We start from the raw sequence: 17,856 nt of genomic DNA, 5'->3' as shown, positions 1-17,856 counted from the left end.
TTGATGCTAGCTGTGCTGCTTGTTACAGCTACAAGAGTAGCCATTAGCGTATCAATGCTAACTCAAAATTGTGGTCGCAACATTAGCTGACATTTCATAGCGGCGTTACAGTCGTGCCAATTCAGCACATTGCAAGAGTTAGCAGAAGTAAGGATTAAAAGTTATTACAATGTAAAATTATAAGTTTGTACATCTTACAGTTGAGTTGACAAAAATCTGAATTCAGAGTTGAGCAAACTCAAAAACAAAACTTAAAATATTCAGTTTAATTGTCCAACTTAAAATTTTATCGAAGTTTGTTGCCTTGAAATTTTGAGTTCACCCAACTTTTCTTTTTTTGCAGTGTGGGGCGTGCTGTTTTATTTGATAAGTGTGAGTTAGATGAGGTAAACGATCACTGAATTGGTAACCTAGCTTAGCCTAGCCTTACTTTTAATATTTGGAATTAATTTTAATGTTTCTGCAGCTTTTAATTCTGTTCCATTTATGCCATGATATTGTAAACAGCAATCTCTGAACATGGCAGCATCTGCAGCCACATTCAGATTGCTGCTTGGTTGGCAGTTGTGGAAGAAGTATTCAGATCCCTTACTTTAGTAAAAGTACTAATACCACACTGTGAAATTACTCCACTACAACACTGCAAAAATGTTTGTCTAAAAACAGGATAAAAACAAATCTGAGGGAAATGATCTTGCTGCATGGACAGATAGTTTCACATCACAAGATTTCTAAAATTAAGATTGTTAAATCTAGAAATAAGCATGTTGAACGCTTAAAAATAAGAAATTAACCTTTAAAACAAGACAAATTATCAAACACTCCAAATCTAAAGTTTTTTTTTTATCTTTGGTAAGAAACAAATAATTGTCAGTGCACTCTGCTCGGGCCAGTTCATCGCTGCTTGCAGATTTAATTTATCGTGTTTAAAGAGTTAATTTCTTATTTTAAGCGTACAACATGCTTATTCCTTCATTTAATAATCTTAATTTAAGAAATCTTGTCAAGTGAAATTATCTGTCCATGAAGCAAGATCATTTCCCTCAGATTTAGTTTTTTTATCTTGTTTTTAGACACACCTTTTTTGCAGTGAAGTAAAAGTCCTGCATTCAAAACTTAATTTAAAAAGTACAATATTTACCTCTAAATATAGTTGAGTAGAAATACAAAGCTGCATCAAATGGAAATGCTCGTGTTAAGTACACATACCTCAAAATTGTACTTAAGTACAGTACTTAGTTACATTCCTCACTGCCAAGAGGGAAGATCATTAGAGGGACACATGTACCTGTAGAAGTGGAGTTATATCCATTAACTACTTTTTAAAAAAATATTAATAATTTAATACCTTCAACTTTAAGGTTTACTTAACCATTAAACCTACACTGTAAAAAATGTCTGTAGATTTTACAGTGAAAAACTGTTAAACCATGATAGTAAAAGACCGTAAAATAATAAATGGGTTAATTCAGTTTCAGTAACAATGAAAACAGTTTTTTTTAACAGTACATACATCACTCCACTGTAAAATACACTGGCAATATGGTGGAATATATTTATAAGCCATCACTGTAATTTTTGCATTTGTTTTTTGTAAAAAATAATTTTTCTCACTGTTAAATATACTAAACACCATATCTCTAACATAAATATACTTTAATATTTAAGTTTTATTTTTAAAAAAAGAAATGAATGCGGCATTTATAAAGTATTTTCTGGTTAATTATATGGCAGAACAGCGTTTCTTTTGATGGAAAAACTTTTTTTTACGGTAAAATATGGAATAAAATGGCAATCTTAATTGTGAAATCAACAGCGCCAAGTTTTTTTTACAGTGTACTTCTGACACACATACAGCTATACCAGTACACACACCTTCTACAGGCTGGAGCAGGCCAGATTGAATTCATTATTTTGACACTAGTATGCTGGATATTCCAAATAAAAGACCCCAGATTGTCCAAAAGAGCTGTGAGATGCCTTTTACCATAATTTCCTTTGTTCCAAAAATAGCTATTATATTTATTCAAAGCATTTCTTCTGTCAGCGTTTTCAGGGAATTCATTTCAACTTCCAGCTTTGATAGCATTCCAGCTGAGCTTTTCTAGCAATGTTTTTCAAATCTTAGCTTTTTGATCTATTGCAAAACATTTTTAAACATTTGAATCAGATGGCATGGAACTCCATATAAAAGTATTTATGAACTAGGCCTTTTTTATTTTTATTTTTTTTTAATTAAAAATAGCTGACATGATGCTGCATGATGGTCAGACTGGTTAGTCAAAACAAAGTGTTGCTGTGTGCTTCTACACTAAAAGTTTAACATGTAGACTAAAACATTTATGGCAAATTATCCCAATACATAAACAATAACACAATATGATATCCATAATTCATATTCATTTCAATATACAGTAGGGTATATATACATGCATGAATTAAAAAGCAACGAATAATTCATTTAGTAACCTCTCTCCATTTACATTTCACTATGTCACATTACTTTGTGTGTCTGTTATTTAAACACAAAATTACACTTTTGAAGGCAGAGTTTCATTTTGTTGAAGTGTTTGGACTTTTGCTTTGTGTGTGTGTGTGTATGAGAATATGCTTTCAAAAAATCAATCAAATCAAAACTACTTTATTTATCCCAGTTAGTCTGGTAGAATCTCTGTTATGGTCTGGTATAAAACAACACACTACCACCACAGACTGATAAAACATCTGCAGCATCGCACTACAGATGTCCAGAGATCTGAGCTTCAAGAAGAAAAAGAGGCGGCTCTGCCCCTTTTTGTAGAGAGCGTCTGTGTTTAGGGACCAGTCCAATTTATTAGACCAAAGACCAAAGATCTGGACTTCAGGAAGAAAGCTGACACCCACGCTCCTATACACATCAACGGTGCGGCAGTGTGACCAGCTTCAAGTTCCTGGGGATCCACATCTCACAGGATCTCACCTGGACCACCAACTGCTCCAGCCTGGTCAAAAAGGCTCACCAGCGGCTCTTCTTCCTGAGGACTCTGAAGAAAAAACACTTTTCCTCAGACATTCTGGTGAACTTCTTCCGCTGCACAATCGAGAGCATCCTAACCAACTGTTTTACAGTCTGGTACGGGAACTGCTCGGCCTCAGACCGGAAGGCCCTGCAAAAGGTGGTGAAAACCGCCCAGCACATCACCAGAGCCACTTCCTGCTGTCAGCGACATCTACAACAAGCGCCGTCTCAGGAGAGCCAGGAGCATCAGGAAAGACTCCTGCCACCCAGCACATGGACTGTTTACCCTCCTGCCCTCTGGGAGGCGCTATAGGAGCCTCCGGACAAAAACCACCAGGTTCAGGGGCATGGTGGCGCAGTTGGTAGGGCTCGCCTCACAGCTAGAATCTCCTGGGTTCGATTCCCGCCAGGACGCTGTGGGCGTTGGAGGCGTGTCCCAACCTCAATGTCTCCGGTGTCCGCAGAGCTGGTCGATGTCGGCAAAAGGGCCTTTCTGTGTGGAGTTTGCATGTTCTCCCCGTGTCCCCCGAGGATCCCCTTAGAAGGACCTCTCACAAATACATGCATTGACCCTGGTCGGTCGGGGCGCCTGATGGGGCGTGATCCTCCCACGCGCTACGTCCCACCGGGGAATCTCCCCCCGTCAGGTGTCAAGTAGCGGTCTGCTAACTCTGCATGTATCGGAGGAAGCATGTGACCAGTTTGACAGAAATAGGACAAACTGGGTGATACATAAAATGGGTTACAAAATTGTGGGATGAAAATGTATTAAAAAAAAACAAAAAAAAACCCCACCAGGAACAGCTTTTTCCCTGATAAACTCCGCCCCCCCCCAGCGGCCCCTCCCTCCTGACACAGACACCACCCATACTAACTGAAATACAGTAACCGTCACTGCACAATAAACAGCACTTTCACCTTGTTCATATACAGCGCACATAATGTTGATGAACATAATGTATCCTCCATTTGCACTACTATGTATATATATATATATATATATATATATATATATATATATATGTGTGTGTGTATATATGTATGTATGTATATGTATATATATACATCTAATTGCACTAATGTACAGTTAGATCTGCATTTATTTATTTTTATCTGTTTATTATATAATCTATACTGCATTTTTTTACAATTCATTCCTGTATATATTGCAATATGATTCACAATTACTGCTTAATGCACTTCTGGTTAGATGCTATCTGCATTTCGTTGCTTTGTACTTGTGACATGTGCAATGACAATAAAGTTGAATCTAATCTAATCTAATCTAAAATGATCCAGGTATAACACCTAGATACTTAGAACTTGGCACCACCTCCAAGTCCAACCCACAGGTATTCACTGGCTGAAGGGGGGGTTGAAGCACTACTTCATGTTTTTAACACAAAATAAAAAATGTATAGCAAATGAACTGTGATTACAACATTTCGCCTGTAGGTGTCACTCTGGCTGAAGTCAGAAGAAGCTGACTGAGAACATCACCTTCATTAGAATACAGAACTGCATCTTCAGCTCCTACAATACTGTTGTTTTGTCTTATTGTTGTTGTGAAACTATCTCACACACTGATCCTGCCACTGCTGACTGTCTGTAACTTGTGACATCAGAAACAAGGCACAAGATAAGATAAGATATTCCCCATGGGGTAAATTCAGGTGCTGAAGCAGCACAAGTACAGAGTAAAACAGATTAAGATAATACAAAGATAATAGAATTGAATTTTTTTTTAAAAAGATTAAGTAAAAATAAATAGTATTAAAAAAATAGAACTATAAGACAAACAAACAACAAAGCTACTACATTCATGAGTGGCACGCCAGAAGTAGTAGTGCAAGCATATGAAGTATATACAGTATACATATGTGCAATGTGAGAACACCATTAATACTGTTGACTTCATTTAATCTGTGTAAACGATGGTCTCTTTTTCTGAAGTGACAAGTCCAACAGCCTGTAGATGTGCTGCATCAATTCAAATAAAGATCAAATGTCTTGAAGAGAGAAAAACCAATGGTAACACTTTACAATAACCCTAATTTAAAAATGGTAAACAGTTTATTAATGTTTCATCATCATTTATAAACCGTATATAGGCCATTTAGAATGGTAGAAACATAATGTATTATGTTTAACTAACCAAATCATTTATAAATGACAAATATATGGTATATTAATGTAAGTTTATAGTTACTTAACAAACAAACAATTAAATTATAATTAATAGTTTATTAATAGTTTTAATTGCACTCATTATAACATTTTAACACCATATTAAGTATGTTAATGATTTTGAAATGATTCATATACCTTTAAGAAATTGGATTTAAACATTTAAAGATTAAAAATGTATAGCACTTTGTGAATGGTTAATAATTGGTCTATAAACCATATATAAACAACACTTACTTGGTTATTGTAAAGTGTTACCAAAACAACTCTACCCATCACATACCTACATTATTTTTTAAAGTGTAACTACTTTTTTATCTTTCTTGTTAATATTGCTTGTTTCTATTTGTTGTCATTTTATTGAGACTGCTTCTACTTTGCTGCTGTTACACCGAAAATGTCTCCTTTGTGTGACAATTAAGGGAATATTGAATCTAATTGAATCAAAATCTCTAACAATTTTTCCTCCTTTGGAATTGTATTTACAGATTTCAGTTATATGCAGGAGGTATTGATCTATTACTAGAATGAACCTACACTGTATATGTAGTATGTTTCGGTGTGTACTGTGTAGAATGTGTTTACAGATGTTCACTGATGTTACACTCATATTTACACGTAGGTCGGTTTAATAATGTATGATGATGATGATACAGCTATGAATCAACATGAACCTTAAAATCAAATAACTGATTTTTTACAATTATTTTTTATTTCTCCAAACTGCCTTAAGCGGAATTATTAACCAATTTGCAGGTACTGCTTTGTTATAATGAACGGTATTCAACTGTGTGTATGAACTGTTATTCAGAGCACTACAGTGTTTGTTTGTTTTGTTTTTATTTAGATCCCCATTAGCTTTTGCAAAGCAATAGCATGCAGCTATTCTTCCTGGGGTCTATCATCATATTCCAGTGTCACAAATACAATGTAGAAATACACAGAATGATAACAGACATGACATAACATCAACTGTACATTGAATCATAGTCTTGGATCTTGGTAAAGTTAAACAACCTCCAACTGCATGCCTTGTTGAATAATTATGTGCCTCTGAAGTGAAAATAACAAAATCACCTCCTTATTATTTATAGAAATTTGTCTATTACTTTCTTAATAAAAACCATCTGTAATGACAAAAATCTAGTTTTTACATCTAACCAACCTAGTGTGTGTTAAGATATAAGAAATATAAAAGGAAGCAGTAATATATAATAATAAAATAATAGTTAAAATAATAATAATATTTAAAATAAAAAATAATAAAAAATAATAGTATACTGTATCGTTGCCTGTTCGCCGACCAATCAGAGGCCAGTATTCAGATGATGGGTGGGCCTGCGCTAAGAATGGAGCGAGCAGCAGAGAAGGAAAGAGGGAGGAGAGGATGTTGTAAAGTCCGAACAGAGACGCAGGACAGGAAAGAGCTCTGGACAACTTCAGAGTTTGACAGTTCGGGTTCCAGCCGATCAGGACCGGAGGAGGTCTGATCCCCGGCCCGGACCATGCCGGTGAGACGGGGCCATGTGGCGCCCCAGAACACTTTCCTGGACATCATCATCCGCAAATTCGAGGGACAGAGTAAGTACGCATGAGACATCCAGAACACTAAAGTTACAAAACATAAAGCTACATTATTATTAATATTATTATTAGATGACTATGTGTGGCTGGGTTGAAATTAGAAGAGTACTTCTTTTTTGTTCGGTTTTTTGTTTCCTTAACTTAAATGTATACAGATTATGTAACGGGTAAAATTAAATACATTTAATTGAAAAAAAAATAATCTGTAAATAATAACAAGTTGTAGATACACTGTTTACAAAACATGTCTACTTAATTTTTTTTATTTTTATCAACCCATCAACTGCGACAGATTCAGGGTCTGTAGATCCCAAAGGGCGCAGTTTTCTTTTGGACATTGGAGGGAAAATAACAGGTCCATACACTTATTATGCACAGGACATATTCAAATATGAACAATATTTCAACTTGTGAAAATCCCAATTTGCACAGCACACAACAAATACATTTTTTACACCAAAGTATTAATGTGTTTAAATAACTCTGAATTACTCCAGTTAGTCCAAATATGGCTGGTGGTTTCCCAATGAAACCATAATGTGTTTCTTTGCCATTGTGATAGCTGCAGCATCACCACCATCTGATGACTTCACATCTGTTGACCACGATGCTTGGCCTTTAATAATTATTCAATATTGTCATCTTCCTCTTACAGAAAAGTGACCCGACTGAGTTTTTATATTCTTCATAAAGTATGAAAGGAAAAATGGATATAATGATCTGTTGCAATAAAAAAAAGATATTCAAATAATACTTGGACTATTCAATCATAAAATAAATTGATTCAAAAAGATAGAGCAAAGAAACACACAGCCAGCATGAAATAACATGAGAAATGAGGGTGTGCATATGTTGTGCATCAAAGGGTTAAACCACTGAAAACAAGTGACAGAGCGATGTCCTAAACAGCTGCAGTAACACACCTCCCAGCAGCAGGACGGACACTCTGAGACACTTTGGAGAAGCAGCTGTAGCTGCAGTGTTTGACAGATGCTTAGCAGAAACAGTTTAGAAGCGGGACAGTTTACTGACCACTCAGGTCTGTGTCCTGTGAGATTGGTGGCAGGTCTGTTGATTCCAATGGGAGAAATTAAAGTGAGCAAAGATTTTGACTGAGTCTTTTGTCTCAGTTGTTTTAAGAGCAAGCTTTTATTTGAACCATTTTTGGAGATTTTTCTGCTCATGCATCTTAGTGTTATTACATCTTCTCTTTTATTTAATTATTTGCAAAATAAAATAAAATAAATAAAAAAAATTTCACAGGCCACGTCATTTGAACATTCAGACACAAAAAGGGCATTTTTTAGACAAATCAGGAGGACAATTTTTTGTCATGTTAAATGTGCCGATTTGCTGTGGAAATGTCTAATGTTAACAAAAGAAAATATAAATAAATTATTCTTGACGTTCACAATATTTCTAAATGAGCGGCCCTCTGCCTCAGCAGTACGGAAGCACCACTTGGACAAACTACCGTATTTTCCGCACTATAAGGCGCATCGGATTATAAGGCGCACCTTCAATGAATGGCCTATTTTAAAACGTTTCATATATAGGGCGCACCGCATTATAAAGCGCATAGAATAGAAGCTACTGTAGTGGCTGGGGTTGCGTTATGCATCCACTAGATGGAGCTGCGCTAAAGGGAATGTCAACTTAACAGTCAGATAAGTCAGTCAGTCAAACTTTATTAATAGAATACAAACCAGCGTTCTAACAACTCCGCTCACTCCCAAAACAAGTTAGTGCATTCACAATACGGTACCGTACGTACCAGTAGTTCTTATTTGCGCCGCCCTCGTTGAAAACAATGTATTTCCAACTCCATTTGTCACAGTTCAAAGCCACATGAACAGCGCTCGAGAGCAAAGGCCGCGCCTCCTTGTTCTTTTGCGGCAGGATCCATAAACACGCCTCTGGCACACATGAACTATTGTCGCGACACAGTTTATCTTTTACCAACAGCAAGGTATAACAGGTAGTGCAACTTTTTATCACGTACTTAGTGCATTCACAAACGTGGAGGGGAACTTCTCCCTGATTCAGTAAACACGTAAAACAAAGTCTGATACCGCTACGGTAAATCAAACGTTAGTGCAATCACAATATAGTAACTCTCGAAATAGTGCAAAGCAATAACAATATAACAATAACTCAACGTTGTTCAAACGTTAATGTCCATATTCATAATATCTTGCAGCCTTGTTCAGTTGTAAACACGTAAAAGAAACACGTAAAACTCACTTTTTCAGTTCATTCCCCATCCAAGAAACCCTCGAATTCTTCTTCTTCAGTGTCCGAATTGAACAGTCGGGCGAGTACGGCATTTAACGTGCCCGGCTCCGTCTCCTCAAAGTCGTCATTATCCGAGTCAGTGTCGCTGCTGTTGTCTGGCAGTTCAGTGACAATTCCTGCCATCTTGAAAGCTCGGACCACAGTTGAGACTGATATATCAGCCCAGGCATCCACGATCCATTGGCAGATAGTGGCGTATGTCTCCCCGTCTTGGTGAACGTGTGGTCGCCTTCTGACATCCACTGCTCCCACGCAGTTCGCAGTCTAGCTTTGAACGCCCTGTTGACGCCAATATCTAGCGGCTGGAGTTGTTTAGTCAATCCACCCGGAATGACGGCAAGCACCGAATTAGTGTGCATCACTTGTTTTTTTACACCATCGGTGATATGGGCGCGCATGGAGTCGTAGACCAATAGGGACGGAGCTGTGTGAAAAAAGCCACCCGGTCTCTTGACGTAAATTTCTCTCAGCCACTCACTCATCTTTTCTTCATCCATCCATCCCTTCGGGTTAGCTTTGATGACGACGCCTGCTGGAAAGTTTTCTTTTGGCAAGGTCTTCCTCTTGAAAATAACCATGGGTGGAAGTTTCTGGCCATTAGCCTGGCAGGCGAGAACTACAGTGAAGGATGACTTCTCGTTCCCTGTGGTGCGTACATTCACCGTACTGGTTCCCGTTTTCTCCACAGTGCGGTTCACAGGAATATCAAAGGTGAGTGGAACCTCGTCCATGTTGATGATGTGCTCTGGCCGGATCTTCTTTTCAGTTATCTTGTTTTTGCAGTATGCGCTGAAAGTGGCCAGCTTTTCTTGGTAATCTTTTGGCAGTTGCTGCGAGACAGTAGTTTGTGTGCGGATGGAGAGATTACGTCTTTTCATAAAACGAAAGCACCAAGTGCTCTAAATTCATTGATGCTCATGTTGCGTGCTAGCGCTGTTGCCTTCATTCGAATAGTGACTGTAGAGCGCTTCTACTTGCTGCTCTCTGTTCAACAACCCACTGTTCGAGTTTGTCCTCTAACTGTGGCCATCTCGCTTTGTTCCCTCGGAAACTCTGTTTAGTCTTCTTTACTTGGCGCAGGTAATCTTGTTGCTGCCTCCACTTGCGTACCATTGACTCATTAACGTTGAATTCTCTCGCTGCTGCTTGATTCCCATGTTCTATTGCGTGACTGATAGCCTTGAGTTTGAACTCTGTGTCGTAAGCATGTCTCTTGAAAGGTGCCATTTTGGGGTCTTTATACACACACAAGTGGTGTGGGACTGGAATTCCCCTTTACCGTTTTTACCGCGGTTACTTCGGCGACGCCCCCTGACTACAGTAGCCCTAATCAACCAATATTGATCCATATATAAGGCGTATCGGATTATAAGGCGCACTGTCGGTTTTTGAAAAAATTAAAGGCTTTTAGGTGCGCCTTATAGTGCGGAAAATACGGTACATGCAAAGCATTTTACTGAAATACTAAAACTGGTAGTAACTGTCATTAATGATGAAGTTGAATGAAGTTTACTCATGATAACATTAGTATCATAGTTAACATGAATTACAGATGAAACCTGCTTTCCAATAACATTAGCTTGCACCAGGGTTAGCTGATAACTGTGTCACAGCGATCATGATGATTGAAATTCATCTAGATAAAATGAATGAAATGAAACAGAAATACATATAACTTAGGCTACATTACATTGGACACAGAAGTGAACTCGTCTCTAGAAGAGAGCTCATCTGCATGTTTCCAATATCACCACTCTATAAAATCCTGACACTAACTGGGGATTTCCACCGGGCGCGTTACAGCCACGGAACGGCTCCACTGCAGTTTTGCTCCGTCTTCTGCCCGGCGTCAATTCACACTGGGCGCGTTACAGCATAGCGAGCCGGTCGTATACACGCAAGATAACGAGAACACGCGTTAATCCTGACCATACGGGAGACCGCAATATCCCGTGATAAACTCTAAACTCTATTTATACAGTCTATGGATAAACTGTGTGTATAAAGTAAACAACAACCAACAGCTTACTTTGCTTCTCTGACGTGAAAGATCTGTTGATCTGACAATCTATCCTTATAATATGTCATAAATGATTGTATGCTGTTCTACTTCAACAATCAGTCTCTTGTCGTCCGTGTCGCCGATCCTCTGAGACCCTTTGATTGATTGATTGCCGATCCGGTGCCCCGGTCATAACATAATGTTGATGTGAAGTAGTTTTAGGCTGCATGAACTGCGTATTGTGTTTTATTTTGAAAGGGGGTGGAAGTTTGTTAGGTTGATTCTGAGTCGGACTTCCTGTCTGGTGCGATCTACTCTGTTGAGATTTACGCGGTTTGGCAGAGTCTCGCGGAGAAATAGAAGTCCTACCTAATGCTCGCGGAGAGCCGCAGCTGAGACGTTGCTGTAACGTTCCGCAGCGCGCCTGATGGAAATGCTCTCATTGATTAGAGTGGAACCTATTTGCAATGGCGCCCGGTGGAAATCAGGCTTAACTATAACTAACCTCCTTTATGAAATAAGACAACAGAGTAGAATGGACACCTCTTGTGGACAAAGCGTGTGCTCTGTCTGGAAAGATGGCATTAAAATCTAAAGGAAAGGGATCGCCGGACTAGACTCCAGCCAGATTTGGTTTTTTTTAGGTTGGCATTTAATTCTGCCAACTCTGTTTCTTAGGTCTACTCATTTTGTTTGTTCCTTTCTATGTATGGCTATGGTCTATGGCTCGTACTACCTTGCAGCATTGCAGCACTTTTATTTTGTAGGCTACTTATATGTTATGCATGTGTTATGTATAGTTTTTATGGATTTCCTGTGAAGCACTTTGGGTACCTTCTGGCTACTGTAAAGGGCTATACAAATAAACTTGATTTGATTTGATTTGATTTTCTGCTCTTCTGTGCCCCGTGTGTGTACATTCAAAACATAATTCAGCTGAATGATTTTGTCTCCCCGAAAGATTTCATTGCTGTTCCTGAATTGGAATATTTTTATCATGTATCTGTTGTATCTTTTTTGTTTGTGACATGCTCTAATTAATAATGTGTATAACCATTTAAATGTGTGCAATATTTGCTAGTTCTCCCTTGAAAAAGAGATTTTGGTCTCAAGGGACATCTTGGTCAAACAATGCTACTATACTTTCTGTTAATGACAGATACTGACCTTCCCTGTCACTGTTACCATGGTGTCAGATCATCAACCATGACTGAAAGAGTGGCCATGTGCATTAGAGTAGAGTGCAGAGAGTAAAACAAAATGCAAAGTTACATCATTTTATTGTCTTTTTTGTGTGGGTAGGAGAGAAATACTGTTTGTTCAGCAGCAGTGTTCTGCCCTCGTCAAAGAGTCCCCTTCCTTCACTCGACAGACAGATAACTCCTTCCACACACTGTAGTCAATATATGATGGATTTTTTTGCGTACAACCGTTTTACATTGACAGCATGAGAATAGGGTAAAACTGAAATGAAGAAAGAATATAAAATAAACAATTAGTGGGAAAACCTCACTAATGAACATTACAACATGTGTATCATCACCAAAAGGTCTATCTAATACATGTACATCAGATGCAATACAACATAGTTAGCTGAAACTGTTAACGAACAAGTCACATAGTGAGCAATGAATAGGATAAAACAAAACCTAGCCGAACATCTACACAAATATAAACATTAATGCAAATATAATCATCTTCGTAACACTGTATTTACAGACAGTGCCTCTATAAATGATTCCCAAAAGAGGATGGATGCAGATGCTCCGACTGCTCAGCTCTGCGATGCACTCACAATGTGAGAGGAAAACAAGATGGCGGCCTACAGGTCAAGCCGTGTGGCTCACATAATTAAATCAGAATTAGCACCACTAGTGGCAGCAGAATGAACTAAAAGTATTTTGATAGGCCCCAGGTCAGAACAAGCAGATTTACCATTTTTACCATGTTACCACTGCGGGGTAAAGTTTCTGGTCCCCATGAACACATACAATGTCAGCTTTGTTCCCATAGTCAAGGCTACTGCCAGATGGCATTTCTTAATCAGTGACATGGTACTTCCACTGTAACAAAGCCAGCACCTGTACCCCATTGACCATAACTGGATGAAATGCAGCATCTTCTGAGCACAGAGTACCTGGTTCTCCAGACATTTCTCTACGGGGAACACAGCAGTAACCGGACAGTTTAGGCTTTTTGAGAGGGCAGTCTGAGGCCTTGTGGCCAGGCTGCTGGCAGTAGTAACAGATTATAGTACCGGCCTCCGGGCGTTGATGTACTGCATTGCAAGCTTCACTGCCTCAACGCTGGTGGCGGGCTCTCGCTCCTTGACCCATGTGCGTATGTTGAATGGAAAGACTCTCAGAAGCTGCTCCAACACGATGGCCTCCCCGATATCCTCCACGATACACTGGTCTGGCTTGGTCCGTCGATACAGGCCTTTCAAGCATTGGTAGGTTTCGGTCGATGCCTCTCCCTGGGGTACAGCTGGATCTCTGAAGCGCTAGCGATAGGTCCCAGCAGAAATGTCAAACTTGGCCAGCACGGCTTGTTTAAGGTCTGGGTAAGAGTCAGACTGCTCTTCATCCATGGCAGAATAGGCCTCCAATGCCTTCCCTGTCAGTAAAGGCACAAGCCTGTAGGCCCACTCAGCCTGTGGCCGCACCGAAGTTTTGGCAATCTGCTCAAAGCGGAGAAGGCAGTTTTCAATGTCCTCACCTAACTGGTATGGAAGCAGCTTGGGGTCCTTCTGTGGGGCTGGTCCTAACGCTGGTGCTGGTGATGGATGTGGCGGCGGCACTGGAGCTACTGATGGCTGCTGCAGGGTGTAAAGCCTTGCTTCAGATCGAGCCCTTGCTCAAGGCTGTGGTGTAGGGAGCCCTATTAGGGAGACAGAACTCCCTGCGCTGGGACTAGGGATGGCTGTTGGTGTAGGTAACTGACTGCCAGCTTGGACGGCTGACCGTAGGCCTCTGAGTTCCCCCAAGAGTGCTTCTTCCCGGCCCCTCTGAACCCCCATAAACTGGCGTAGCAGCATGACCATCTCCTGCTTTAGCTCCTCTCCATGGGAAGGCCGGGGCGCCTCCTCATCCACCTGAGTCTCCTCCACATCAGTCTCCCATTCTCCACCCTCCGCACCCAGTTTGTCTTCTTCCAGATCTGCTTTGAGCCTGGCTGTCCTTCTCCTGGTTTGTACCTTCCATTTCCCCCCTTGGGATCTTTCGGGTGGCCATCCCACCACTGCCACCAAATATCACACTCTGACCTTAGTTAAGGTAGTTTGGCAGAAAGGCTGACTGGAAAAAGTCAATGGCAGGTAGCAAGACAAAGTCGAGTTGGTGCAAAAATGAAAGTTTTATTGTCTTTTTGAGACAAATCAAAATAAGCATAAATGCAGCAGGAAAAAGATATTTACAATTATCTGATCAGAAACTTCATTAGGTCTGCACAGCTGCACAGCACCACAGCACCACAGCACCACAGCACCACAGCACCACAGCACCACAGCACCACAGCACCACAGCACCACAGCACCACAGCACCACAGCTAACATCCCCAGCAGTGCAGCTCTCCCACCATTTAAATACTAGGCCCCTCCCACTGGACCACACCATCTTTAATGAATTCAATTAAATACTCATTTCTACCCCACAGGCTGTTCCTCATCAGGAACCCATACAAAGTCATTGTACGTTTACTAAACACACACCAAAGATTCATCAAAACATTCACATAATATCCAGAACAAGGAATAAATCTATAACCACATTTGAACACCCCCATCAGTTGGTTTGGTGCATTGGGAGGGACTGAGCAGGCTCCCACTCCACTCAGGCACTACAAAAGCCAGCCAAACACCATGCTCAGGTCCTTTGCCACTGACCAGAACCAGGAAGTGATGTGGTGAGAAAAGAAACAGGCAATTATTTTCAATATTTAAACAATAAAAAGGTAACCCAAAACTGTGTTTGTGTGTGTTACTCAGAACACATGTTTGTCTGTGTTTCTGTAACCTCATGTAAGGAAATAGCACAGGAAACCTGCTAAAATGTTAAATGTAGTCCAGTGTGTGCACCCACCAAACTAGCAGTAGCATGCTACCTGGCTAACATAAGGCTAACACATTGACCACAAATGTGTGGTGTGAGATAAGGTCAAAACAAAGTAGAGTAGTGCACACTTTTTTCACATGTAATGACCTGTGCATACACTTGAGTGCCAATGTGACCGCACGGGCCAGATATTTTTGCCTCTGAAGGGCCAGACCTGGCTTGATGCCACCTGTTGAATTTAAGTGATATAGAATGTGCTCAGCAGCTTTGCATATGTGTTTTTTTTGTCCTCCTAATCTTATTTTATCTTTAATCTTTGTCCACAGATCGAAGGTTTATCATCGCCAATGCACAGGTAGAGAACTGTGCCATCATCTTCTGTAATGACGCCTTCTGTGGGATGTGTGGTTACACCCGGGCTGAGGTCATGCAGAAGCCCTGCACCTGTAGCTTCCTGTATGGACCTCACACCAAGAGACCGGCAGTGGCCCAGATGGCTAAAGCGCTGCTGGGAGCTGAGGAGAGGAAGGTGGAGATTTCCCTCTACACTAAAGATGGTATGATCCTGTCAATATTAATTTTTATAGATTCAGTCATCATATGTAGAGATTATTTTTAGTGTCAAACTTAGACTGCTGACTGAAGTGACATCCTTTCAGTTTATTAGACTTAGCACAGCTCCCTCTGGAGAGACTAAAGGCTGCAGACTACTTTTTCACAACACCTGGAGACACACTTTGATGTGTAACATCGGTGACGTTTCTCCAGTAAAAGCAGCTGGTGTGGCATTACATTTCAAGTGTAAAAAGGACAACAGTTTTGTTTTTTTTGTGAGAGAGATTGAGAATGAGTGTTTCTGCCTGTCCTGTCATTCAATTCAAACACCTGTAATGTCCCTGTTAGGACATGGTTTTTGAAAGAAAACCACTCTTGGAGGAGCACCTTGTAGTGGCAAAAATCGTTATAAGGAGGAAAGATCACTGAGTCGTTGGAGTATAAGCCAAAAAGGTTTATTCTAATTGCAATTAGGAGAGCACAAGGTACAGTCAAAAAGGTCTGCACAGAGTGAATCTGCAGACAAAGAGAGCTAACAGTTTTTATAGAGTTACAATGAGTGTGTGTGTATTGATCAAGGAGGTACAGCCTTACAACCTTGAGGACTTGAGATAGCAGGCATCCTACGCAAGAACAAGTAGAAGCAACTGTGACATGTTATCTTACAGGATGAACAGGGCGGATTGTGTTCGCATGAAAATGATATAAAATTAATTAAAAGGGATATGAAGTCATGTGAAAATGTTCAGAGAGTTATGTGAAAAGGCATATGCATGGCACTTTGTCATAACATTTCCCCCTTTTGATCCGTAAGGATCAACTACAGAGAAGATCAAACACAACCAACAAGGAAAACAAAAAAAACCCATAAAGGAATGTACAAAAGAATCACCATTAAACAGTATCAGACTGAACATTCCGCACTGGTTTAAGACCAATCATCATCAATAATGGCAACAGTGAAATAGACTCAAGGGAGAGAGCAACGCTGTTTGTTTTTTTAAGGAGGACAGTCTTCTCGTGTCATGAACAAAGCACAGTGGGGCATAAAGTCAACCTACATATCAGCATCATCATTAACATCAGAGTCAGAGTCAAAAGAGGATTCAGAGAAAGTGTCATCAGAGGCGAGGGCAGACTGGAAAGCAGGAGAAAGTGGGGTGGGGTCAGGCAAGGGAATGAGTTAATTCCTAAGGAGCTGAGTAGTGAACATGGAGGAAACAAAGCCTTTAAGCAGGGGGACAACACAAGTAACAAACAGGAAGAATTGGAGCCATCAGAAGAAAGTCCTAACAGGCAGCCCTGTGTGAGCCAGGCAAGAGAGGTAACGTTAGAGTCGGAAGAGGTCAGAATTGGACGTACACGGAGGTGGGGAGCAGGAGGAAGAGTGGTTAAGGGAGAGGGAGGAGTTAGCGTAAGGTGGGGAAGGAGGGTGTAGGAAATAGAGAAGGGGGAACACTATTAGGAAAGCGAGCAGGCAAAGCAACAGAGGGTACCACGGAGGCCACAAAGGCCAGGGGCACGAAAGGGATGCCAGGGGTGGTGGCACTCCATAGCCTAAAGGTTAAGGGCTTTGAGAATCAGGAAGACAGCAATAAATGAAAGACAAATTAAAACAAAACTTAAAGAGAAAGTCAAGACAACAAGAAAAAATGTGTCACCTGTCCTTCGCCGTAGGTGTTGCAAAAGGAAACTATGGTGGGGTGTGAGAGCAGTGTAACTGCGTATGCCTGGGACTGGCACTTGTGATGTCACAGGTTGCTAAGCCAACCTGCTAATCACAACACTCTCAACACCGTGTGTCCGGGTCCTCTCTTCAGGCGTCGCAGGGGAAAAACTATGGTAGGGTGTGAGAGCAGTGTAACTGCGTATGCCTGGGACTGGCACTTGTGATGTCACAGGTTTCTAAACCAACCTGCTAGTCACAACACTCTCAACACCGTGTGTCAGAGTCCAGTGTGTTGGTGTGTAAATCTGTGGACTGAAGAGAGAGGGGGGAGAGACAGAGCCTAGACTAGTGGCTTGGCACCACGTGTTTCAGTCAGAGCACTTGTTACACCTCTGGCTGATCTTGTCGCAGGGGAGCGCTATTTCACCTCACCCTAAAGTAGGAGGCTTGGCACGCCTCAACCTTGGCTTGCAGAGGGTCCGGAGGAGGCGGGACCTTAAAGTTGGAGGCTTG

At 40.6% G+C, this 17,856-nt stretch overlaps 1 protein-coding gene across 2 annotated transcripts; it reads left to right on the top strand.

Annotated features, from left to right (window-relative positions):
• The first annotated feature begins 6,574 nt into the window (after positions 1-6,574).
• Positions 6,575-16,133, top strand: LOC131980649 (potassium voltage-gated channel subfamily H member 2). Of its 2 annotated transcripts, XM_059344928.1 has the most exons (3): positions 6,575-6,766; positions 15,446-15,676; positions 15,779-16,133. In XM_059344928.1, the coding sequence occupies exons 1-3, from the start codon at positions 6,691-6,693 to the stop codon at positions 15,784-15,786; spliced, it is 315 nt and encodes a 104-aa protein (XP_059200911.1). In that variant the 5' UTR covers positions 6,575-6,690; the 3' UTR covers positions 15,787-16,133. The 2 variants fall into 2 exon arrangements, with proteins under 2 accessions (XP_059200911.1, XP_059200910.1); XM_059344927.1 differs by having other exon boundaries at positions 15,446-16,133.
• Positions 16,134-17,856: the final 1,723 nt, after the last annotated feature.

Source organism: Centropristis striata, chromosome 11 (genome assembly GCF_030273125.1).
Source record: "Centropristis striata isolate RG_2023a ecotype Rhode Island chromosome 11, C.striata_1.0, whole genome shotgun sequence".
Classification (NCBI taxonomy): Eukaryota; Metazoa; Chordata; class Actinopteri; order Perciformes; family Serranidae; genus Centropristis; species Centropristis striata.
The sequence above is the reverse complement of the archived record's forward strand: the minus strand, read 5'-3'. Positions and strand labels throughout refer to the sequence as shown.